At 41.3% G+C, this 10,413-nt stretch overlaps 1 protein-coding gene across 1 annotated transcript; it reads right to left on the bottom strand.

Annotated features, from left to right (window-relative positions):
- Window positions 1-7,806: 7,806 nt before the first annotated feature.
- On the bottom strand, window positions 7,807-8,370 carry LOC139467571 (uncharacterized). Its single transcript, XM_071249107.1, has one exon. The coding sequence runs from the start codon at window positions 8,368-8,370 to the stop codon at window positions 7,807-7,809; it is 564 nt and encodes a 187-aa protein (XP_071105208.1).
- Between the last annotated feature and the right edge of the window lie 2,043 nt (window positions 8,371-10,413).

Raw genomic sequence — 10,413 nt, 5'->3', positions numbered from 1 at the left:
GTGTACTCTCTCCTGGCAAATGCCAACTGAACTAGCTATATGACACTCAGTCATTCACCGGTCGGTCATTACTATGTCACGTATTCTCTGGATCATTTCTGGTGTTGCTGAGCCATCTAGGACGAGGGTCGTCTTCAAAGCCATCTGCTGTCCACCTCTTTACTTTGGCATTGATAGGGGCATACTACCCTTGTGTTGTACTCACACCTTAATGGATGGCTTTTCAAAAGCTCAAAAAAAAGTCAATATTCGCGAGGTAAGTGATTCATTTCTGAGTAAAAGTCCAGCGTGGAAAATGGATTTTTATAGTCAGTTAACTCCCAAATGTTAATGTCCGGAACAAGGAGGTATATATTACTTGGTCCACAAATTTATCATCAAATCCCTGTCTCAAAGATTAACCATAATCCGTAATACAATCAAGGGATGCCTTTCTATATATTCACGGAAAGTATTTGAGACAAGTGTAATTAATACCATGTGGCAATGGTTTCTCAAAAACTCAAAGGATTGACTTGACGTTTTACAATACCAGGAAAGAACCAGGTTCAGTTCTGTCAATATGATTTTTCAACTTTGTACACCCCTATCCCACATGGCCATCTTAAGGAAGAACTGTACTCCATGATCCATCAAGGAATAAGGTAGATCCAGAGGAGATCAGTGATACCTCTTCATCTGTTTCATATTTAGATCTATGCATAACGATTCAGAGTGACAAAATTCTCCCCACAAGATAGTATGACAAGAGGGTTGAATTCAACTTTCCTATTGTCAACTACACCTTTATGTCAAGCAATATTCCAGGAGCTCCAGCCCTTGGTGTCTACATTTCACAACTTTGGAAGTACACTCGCTGATTTCAATGAGCGCCATACGACTATTGCTCAAACGCTGTGTGATCAAGGCTACAATATTCAAGGCCTCAGTAAAGCTTTCAAAACATTTTTAGGTAGACTTGTGGAGGACAATTCGAAATTTGATCAGTGACCAAAATGATGTCCGATGCAAGTCCCCATATGTTCCCGTGTTTTTTTCTGGTCAGCAATTGACTCGGCTTAGCATGTGACGTGTAACACCGTTGGTTTCATCACCACTTGATAGTGATTTATAAAGACATGCTTATGAGACAGTCGGAATCGTAGAATAGACACAACTTTCTTGTTATTATGGAAATGATTTTGTCACTTTTGTTTGATGTTAAGCCCTTTTTCGCAAGTACTTGACCACTGCACTCCTCAAATTGTTCCAAAGGTTACAGACCCCTGCTTATTGTACTGACTTGTCACAAAGACTTGCTGGCTTGACTCAAGTTTTTGTGGATACACCACGATGAAATCACGTAGTGTCCACAACAAAAGATTTCACTTTTACGCAATTAATGTTGTGTGAGGCTCAGAACTTATGACAAAACCTTCGTAATATCCATCTCGTCATTATCATGACAAGTTTTTGTGTTGTTTTATCATCAGAACACAAGTTCAGCCATAATTGTCGTAAGAAAGGATAAGAATTTATGGATGAACAACTTCTTTATTACAATAAATAATGTTCATCTGTAAATTCTTATCCTTATTTAGTACTCCAACTTCTAAATTCCTATCAAAGAAGTTATAAATGTCGTAATATTAGTTCTGATAGATTCTGAATGAGTGAGTTGGGTTTACCATCGCTTTTAACAGTTTTCCTGTGATATCAAAGCGAGTTAGCTTAATATGGGAGGAAAGCCCTAAGTGATGCACGTTTTAGACGTTTACCACTTTGGTGAAACCCACGAGCACCGGTATGGTACGGACAAACCTAGAAACTTAAAATCGTGGAGAACCGGGATTCGAACCCACGATCATAAGTTTTTGGCGTGTCCAAGAGGCACCACTTCACAAGGAATTGCGGCGTCTTAGACGACTGGGCCACCCGTGCCCCGCATATGTTGAAAGCTTTTATATTATACACTATATCATATCGGAATTGGTGATCGATACTGGGGTAGCCTAACGATACACAAAGCATATTTTATTCACGGTATAGTTACTGTCAACGAACGAAACGTACAGAGTTTGATGCAATGCAGCTCTTGCATAGAAGTGACCCGTGAAGATCCTGGGTAGAACAGGTCTTCAGCAACCCATGCGTGTCGTAAGAGGCGACTAACGGGATCGGGTGGCAAGGCTGGCTGACTTGAGTGATGCATGTCTTCGTATCCCTATTGTGTGGATAGATGCTCATGATGTCATTCATTGGCTTGTCTTTTCAAGACTCGAATACTTACAGACCGCCATCATATAGCTGGAACACTGCTAAGTGCGGCGTTAAACAAACAAACAAACAAACAAACAGAAAAACAAACTTGTACAGAAGTCGTGTGTGCCATGACTGACGGTCGTCTGCTTCAAACAGGGGAGACAACTCAAGCTACACCGATCCTGGGTGTGCGCCTGCGCGATACAGGCATGATGAAACAATACTGTAGACGTGGCATATGTCTGGATGGAACAATGCCTATGGATGTTACAAAGCTCCCTGATAAAGAGATCTCTACCTGTGACACAACGCAGTATGAGTGGGGAATGGTTTTTTATACTGAGGTGATACATCACAGTAGCCTGCAAATCATCGTGTCTGGGCTAGACATGATGTCACACAGTCAGACAAGTGACACCCTAAATACACCAAACCTCTTAGTGAGTTCCAACGTATAGAACTCTCGGGTGAATACACCGCACATGGGCGGTGGGGTAGTCCAGTGGTTAGAGCATTAGCTCGTAACGCCGAAGACCAGAGTTTGATTCCCCGTGTTCCTAAAGTCTGGCCGGGTATGGCTGAAATACTGCTACAAACAGTATTGAACTATCCTTCATCACACACTATGTTTGGGTAAATATTTACACAATTATTGTCTTGAAAATCTGTTCTCGAGTTCCACCCCTCAAAATGAAATGTTCGCGACACAAACTGGATGTGCTGATATAATATGTTGTTAAATACAATTGGTCGGCTCGAAGCGGTGACCGAAAAAATATCCTGTCTCTCACAGATCCACACTGTCTCCATTCATAATCCCGACAGTCCCGACGTGGCCGGCCTATATATCTGATTGGGCTAAAATCTAAAATTAATATTTAATGCTTCCGCCTGAAGGAATTAAGGTAATATTTGATAAATAAACACTTCTTTGTGAAATATCCCGCGGTTATAATATATGTAAATACTCTTTGTGGCAAAATATTTGATTCATTATCAACTAACATTGTGTCTATTGCCTTGTACACATCAACATGTACATGCACGTGTAGTTGTTTAATGATTACCGCTGTGTCAATGGTGTTGTCACAGTTGATATATGTACACTGGGCAAGTCACACACACACACAGACATCTTGATCAGGTGACCACACAACTGATACCAGTACCTAAGTGCATTTACATACACTAAGCTGCTAATTATAAAGTTGTTTTACGCATTTGCATTAGACACGTATACTTCAAATTGAAACCAAATATCAAATATTGATCATATTTAGACGATAAATAGAGCTTGTTTTAGTTTTCAATTTCCAGAAAATCAAACAGCTCCGGCCAGAGGTTTCAAATATTCATGTGTCAGTGCATATGTATGTATGTATGTGTGTGTGTGTATGTATGAACATTGGATTTGACCAAACATTATATTGATCTTTGATTGATTGATTTTTTTCAAAACTATGATTTCAAGGCTGATCACAGCCTCCGAAACACTGCAAACCCGAGGATCAAACACACATGATACCTCTATCAAATGCACAACCAACTGTTGTTTATTTCATTTTTAGTCACCATCAAACATGGGTACATTCTTTCTTTTACGCGGCAGATTACGTTAAATATTGTAAGTGTACGGTGTAAATCAATACGTATTCATCTTCAGTGCATAAATATGCCCAAAGTGCTTCCAAGCAATAAAAATACATGTCAACTCGGTCATCATATCGATATGCCATCTCCTAATTCCCACGTAGATATATGATATGTTGATGTGGGTGGTATCACGAAGTGCGTTCAAATCCGGGATGACATTTCACCACATCGACTCGGTTCAATATGCACTGCTCTGGAGAGGTTTAGACAAAATCGTAAAACAGTGTGAAATCCTAAACTGTGTTTCGTCATGATACAAGGATCATATGGCGACATCTGAACTACGCACTATTATATGTGAGGCCGTTCCCTGTGTACTGTATACTGATCATATCATATTTGATAGGTTAAATAGTATTTGTACTAAGACCTTCATTACACATGACGTGTTTCACGTGTTGTATGTTATACAAAATAGACAGGGTGAGATAAATAATCGTTGCATTTTCCTCTGGATACTGTGCGGCACATGAACATTATGCTTCTTAGAGCGCATGGGTAGTAGACGGACTCGGTGACCCTATGCCCCAGGTGAGTACGAAGTGAACATGCATGTCTCCGTCTATAGACTAATGTCGTCAAAAAGCACTAAGCCTAACAAACCAAACCAACATTTGTGAAAGTGTTTTTTTTAACATAATCTCCCTGCTTTGCCAATACTCCTCTCATAACGATAGCGAAGCTTTCAAATTCCAGTCAGGAAGAATCTTCCTGAAGCCACCCTGAAAAACTCATTCACGGCAGCTTTGATGTCATCGTTGTCGTAACAGTGCTTTCCACGAAGGTGTTATTTCAGTGAAGGAGATAGGTGGAAATCACTTGATGCCAGGTCTGGCGAGTATGGAGGGTGAGCGAGCTCTCCAAACCCACATTGTCGCACAGCAGCCTTTGCAAGTCGAGATGTGTGAGAAGAGGCATTGTCATGAAGCAGTAGAACTCCAGCAGTCAGCATTCCTCGACGCTTTTTTTTATAAAATCTCTCAGGCGATGAAGCAAATCAGCATAGTAGGCACCGGTAATTGTCTTTTGACCTTCTAAGTAATCAACCAGGATCACACCCTTTGCATCCCAGATTACAGTGGCCATAACATTCTTCACTGATCTTGAAGACTTGAATTTCTTTGGTGCCGGAGTAGTGGAATGGTGCCATTCCATGGATTGACGTTTTGACTCGGGATCACAGTGGTAGACCCCTGTTTAATTACTAATCTCTTTTTGTATTTGACGAAATCCTCCCCAAGTAGCTCTAAAATCCTTCTGGCAATGTCAGTTCTTTTTTCACTTAAAATCAGAATTGAGAAACTTTGGCACCAAACGACCAGATATCTTATTCATCTGTAAATGTTCATCAATAACAGTTTCAACGGACTTAGACCTGTGTCTTCCTCAAGTTCAGCAATGGTAATACATCTATCTGACAGTATAAGATTTTCTATCTCCTTAATTGAATCTTCATTGATGGAAGTTGAGGGACGTCAAGACCTAGGGTCATCAACAAGGCTTGTTCTTTCAGCCTTAAACATAGCTGCCCAACCTTTAACCGTGGAATAGCTAGGGCACTTATCCCCATACACTTGTGACATGCGGCCCTGAATTTCTTGGGGAGTACCTTTCTCTAAAGTAAAAAAACTTGATGACTGCTCGGTCGTTCTTTTCCATTTCTTTGTCCATTTGGTTCCCTATCACGTTCAACTGGCTGTCACTAATATACAAACGGTCTCAACAGACAAAATACACTTGCAATGAACTCCTCAAACAATGTACTACATTGGCTTGTTCACTTTGTTACGGCATATTTGAAAGTTAGTCAGGCTTAGAACTTTTTTACCAGCCCTCGTGCTGCTGGAGTATGTCCATGTACATGTATCGGCCCTGTAGACTCCGTCTCACTAGCCCCCAGGTGTTACTAGACAAGTAAGTACCAGTAGCCCCTTGTCTGGCTGTGCTGTTCCATCTGCACAGCAAATAGTTTTAACAAAGGAGTATATTTAGTTTTGAATGTTCTGTTCAGGGTGGGTAAATAGTATATGTATAACCCTCACGCGAAAACAATACTCACAGTACATGTTTGGTAAATATTATTTTAACTTTATGATAATTAACGGAGCCTGGTATTAATTAAACTTTTTTTCCAAGTTGAGGTGAGCCACTCAAGAATTTTGCCCCAATAATTACGAGTATTTCCCTTGGACTGGGGGGCACGGGTGGCCCAGTCGTCTAAGGCGCCGCGATTCTCTGTGCAGAGTTGCGTCCCTTGGGCACGCCAGAAACCTATGATTGTGGATTCGAATCCCGGTTCTCCCCAATTATGTTTCTAGGTTTGTCAGCACCATTCCCGTGCTCGTGGGTTTCACCGAAGTGGTAAACGTCTCTGAGACCTGCATCACTTCGGGCTTTCCTCCCACATTAAGCTGACACGCCGTGATATAACTGGAATACTGTTAAAAGCGGCGTTAAACCCAACTCACTCACTCACTCACTCCCTTGGACTGAGCCTTTGAGTTCAACCCATGTTTCTTTGTGTAGGAAAAAACCTGTACACTAATCATAGGAAGAGAAGAGGATTTAACTTTTCATATTTTAGTGTCCAGTGGTGTATATGTTACAGTCAATGTGTAAAATGATTGAATATCATATTAGGCAATTTACAAAACGCCTTAACAGTTAAGTCATTTTACAAATTGACTATCTCCCTGAGTTTTAAAACGTATGTATACCATGACTTAAATTGGTCTATGTATGTTTATCTAATGTTAATTCTATGTATTGTAGTTTTGTACCACCGTGGGTAGTTTTGAGTAAATAAATTAATGTGAGAGACACGACTGTAACGACGGCACATCATTTCTAGTTTGAATAGATTCAGCTAGAGCTGACCAGCGTTAATCAGGGATCAATTAGGGCAGTGCACGAACAAAACGCACAAAATGCAACCTTAGATATAATACAAAATGACTGTCAGGAGAAAGAGAAACACAACAAATCATGCGTTTTGCTGCAACAGGCAAATCCGAAAGACACAGATAGACGCAAACAGACAGGCAAACAGACAGACTCTACCCCCACCCACCAAACACATACTCCGCACTGTCACCACACTCACACGCATGCACGCACGCACACACACACACACACACACACACACACACACACACACACACACACACACACACACACACACACACACACACACACACACACACACACACACACACACACACACACACACATCAAACATCAAAAGGCAACCTCAGAGATAATAAGAATGACCTCCAGGAGAAGGAGTAACACATTAGTGTGTTTTCCTATAACAGACAAATCTGAAAGACACAGGCAGACACGCACACTCGCTCACACACCGCGCACATACTGACACACCACGCGCGCGCGCACACACGCACGCACGCACGCACACACACACACACACACACACACACACACACACACACACACACACACACACACACACACACACACACACACACACACACACACACGTATATATGCATTGCCGAATATTAAATGTTTGTTCTTTGACGGGTTTTGAAATAAATTTGCTGATAGAAATACATGGAGCGGTGAATCCAACTCTACTACCGCATGCCAAGTCCAGCAAGCTGGCGTATCTTACTCACGGCAGTACATACAGGTGCAGTAAACAAGTAAACATATAGATGTAAAGATAAGTTTATATTTCATATACATGACAAAGCATCAACACTTTTCAAGATGTTTAAGAGACGACATACAATGTCATAACGTATTTCTTGTTAAAGCTGTTATAAGTTACTATCTTAATACATGCTATATGTATATAAATGGTAGTGATTTATGAGCCAATTACTGGCTTGATGCACTGTTTATCATGTTTATATGTATATTATACATGCACAAGTGCACGTGACATTGTAATCAATAAGGAATAATCTGGTCTCTCAGAGTATCAATTGCCAACTTGACACCTGTATTTTCTGCAATTTGAGGGATTATGGATCGAGCCAAACGTGCAAACGAAACAGCTTCGTTCAGAGCCGTCGGCTGTTTCATTAGCACGTGTTGCCTTGTACCGTCATCCAGTCCCCGAACAAATGCATCCATCAAGTCCATGTCAGTCTTACCTAATAGGCTAGCTGTTTGGGTCAAATCCGCTAAATACGTGTCTATAGGTTCAGTTGGGGATAACCTACGACTCACGAAAGATTCTAGAAGGGTCCACCGGTCAGTTGGGTGGACGTACTTGTCCCTGAATAATTTCTCTACCTCATCGAAAATGATGATATCTTCCCCTAGCGATGGTATAAGATCTTTGTACCTGAGGGACGCAGAGTCCTTCAAAAATAGTGGAAAAACCTCTACTTTCTGTGCGTCAGTCCACTTTTTAAAGTTTCCAAAATGAAGGAAAAGGTCAAGCCATTCCGCAGCATGAGTCGTGTCCTTGCCATTGAAATGTTCAGGCATCAAGGTCGAATCTCCCATATTGAAGTCAGGGGGTGGATTTTGTGCTTCGGGGCCTGAGGACGAACTTAATGAGGAAACGTCAGGGAAAACACAATCTTACTGATGTAAAAGCTCGTCGGTAGAGTGAGATAAGTCCAAACTCTGTTCAGAAATAGGGGGCGAGGGTTCCTGGGGAGGAGGGGGCGGTGGGGGTGGTTGAGAGGGCGGTTGAGTTATGACAACTCTGGGGGAATTCGAGAAAATCGTACCAGTAAGGAGACGAGCTGGGGCAAGACGGTCACCTGACGGAGATGTATCAGAATTTGGTGTATGAGACATTACCAGCCCAACTACACCATGTAAGTCCAGAATACCCTATCCATGCGTCAAAATGAAACCGTACCTTCAAACGTAAGTCTGGGTGGGAAGACGGAATTGAAGGATGGGAACGACAATACGAAAAACAAAGAATGGGATCGTCTTAAACATTTTGTTCAAGAGGAAACCCGCATACTCCACCACGTCGTAACTGCTTTCGGGCGTCCAGTGCGACCCTGCTACAGTTACTAAATGTATCGCCGTTCCTGGTCCTTGTGGTCAATTAAGCCAGGACATTGCCCTCGCCTTGTCCACCACGGCTCGGCTCCGTCAAGGAGTGATTGGTCTAATGACCCTTACTGCAAGTTGTCTCTATCAGCATTCACACCCGCATAATAAAGAAACGCACCACCAGTTTATACTCACATAGTTTTACTTACTCTCAGCCCATCTATCAATACAGGACAGGATCAGACTGGCCAGGCTCGTCACTAGCTGGTGGAAACTTAGAACGATCGGGATTCGACTCGATCGATTGCAAACCGCGCTCTCCTCTCCTAATGTTGAGGGTATCATTTTATAGTGTTCGAGCCTGGCCTGTCCTTGTCACATGTCTCAAAACCTCCATTTGATTCGTTACAAGTTTAGATCTGATCATGAACTCATGTGTGTCGTAATCGGAAAAATACAAAAGCCTTCGTGCCAGATTGCTCATCTCTCTATTGATTTTGTGACTCGCTCCGAAGCTTCCGGATGAATTATGCCTTGAAACTCCCCGTTTGTTTCATTAACTCATGGACGATAAATGTGAAATGTCCAGAATACACTTGTGATAAATGTGAAATGTCTTTTCTCTATTGATTCCTCTCCAACTACAAGTTCTGTCACAAACTATATCTAATGCCACTCCTCATTGCAGCTATAATGGTTCTATTTATTATCATTAGTTTCTGAGATGCATTTTTAACCTTATAACACTACTACCACTCCACTACTACTGCTATATGTATATTTGACCGCGGTACACTCCCTTTTGTCAGACATCCTAGACAAGTGCGGCCAGTGTAACTGCCTGGTCTTACCTCCTAAATAAATAAGCTGCTCCATACTGTGGGCAGAGTGAGCTATTCCAACTTGTTAAATGATACAGATTAACCAGATTATGATTGTGTTTGTTTTATTAGCAAATTAAAATTAGTTTTTGTTTCAATGATTTGGCATATATTAATCCCAGTGAAGATTAATAGAAACCTTTGAACCGTTGAGTTTGTTTTGCATTATTTTCATTAAATACAATGTTTAATAGAATAGGAACAGATTACATAGATTAAACTTCTCCATAACCTGAGAATAATCTCACGTGTACTATAGGTACCGTACTATATTACATGAAGTCTTAGTCAGACTAAGTCAGTAAGATATCAGCCACCAGAAAGTCTCTACAAATGGTTACACCCTCCCTGCACTTTAAAAATCCTAAACTAGACACTGATGTCACATCAGAAGTCACTAAACACAACCCTACTGTGACCAGTAGTGCACGTGACACTGTAATGCATAAACACTATACTACCACTACTACTGTTGCTGCCTGATGGTCAGTCAGTATTTACTGATGATGCACTTCAAACCATCAGATACTCCAACTCGAGACAAACACAGACAATAATATTCTACTTGAATATACAAGCCTATCAGACCAGGGGAAATAGGTGGAGCTGTGTTTGATCACGTCTCACATAGATATTCATGCAAATGAAAAGG

This window comes from Haliotis cracherodii, unplaced genomic scaffold, assembly GCF_022045235.1.
Source record: "Haliotis cracherodii isolate W230 unplaced genomic scaffold, xgHalCrac1.p SCAF_2, whole genome shotgun sequence".
NCBI lineage: Eukaryota > Metazoa > Mollusca > Gastropoda > Lepetellida > Haliotidae > Haliotis > Haliotis cracherodii.
This window is presented reverse-complemented; position numbering and strand designations above follow the sequence as displayed.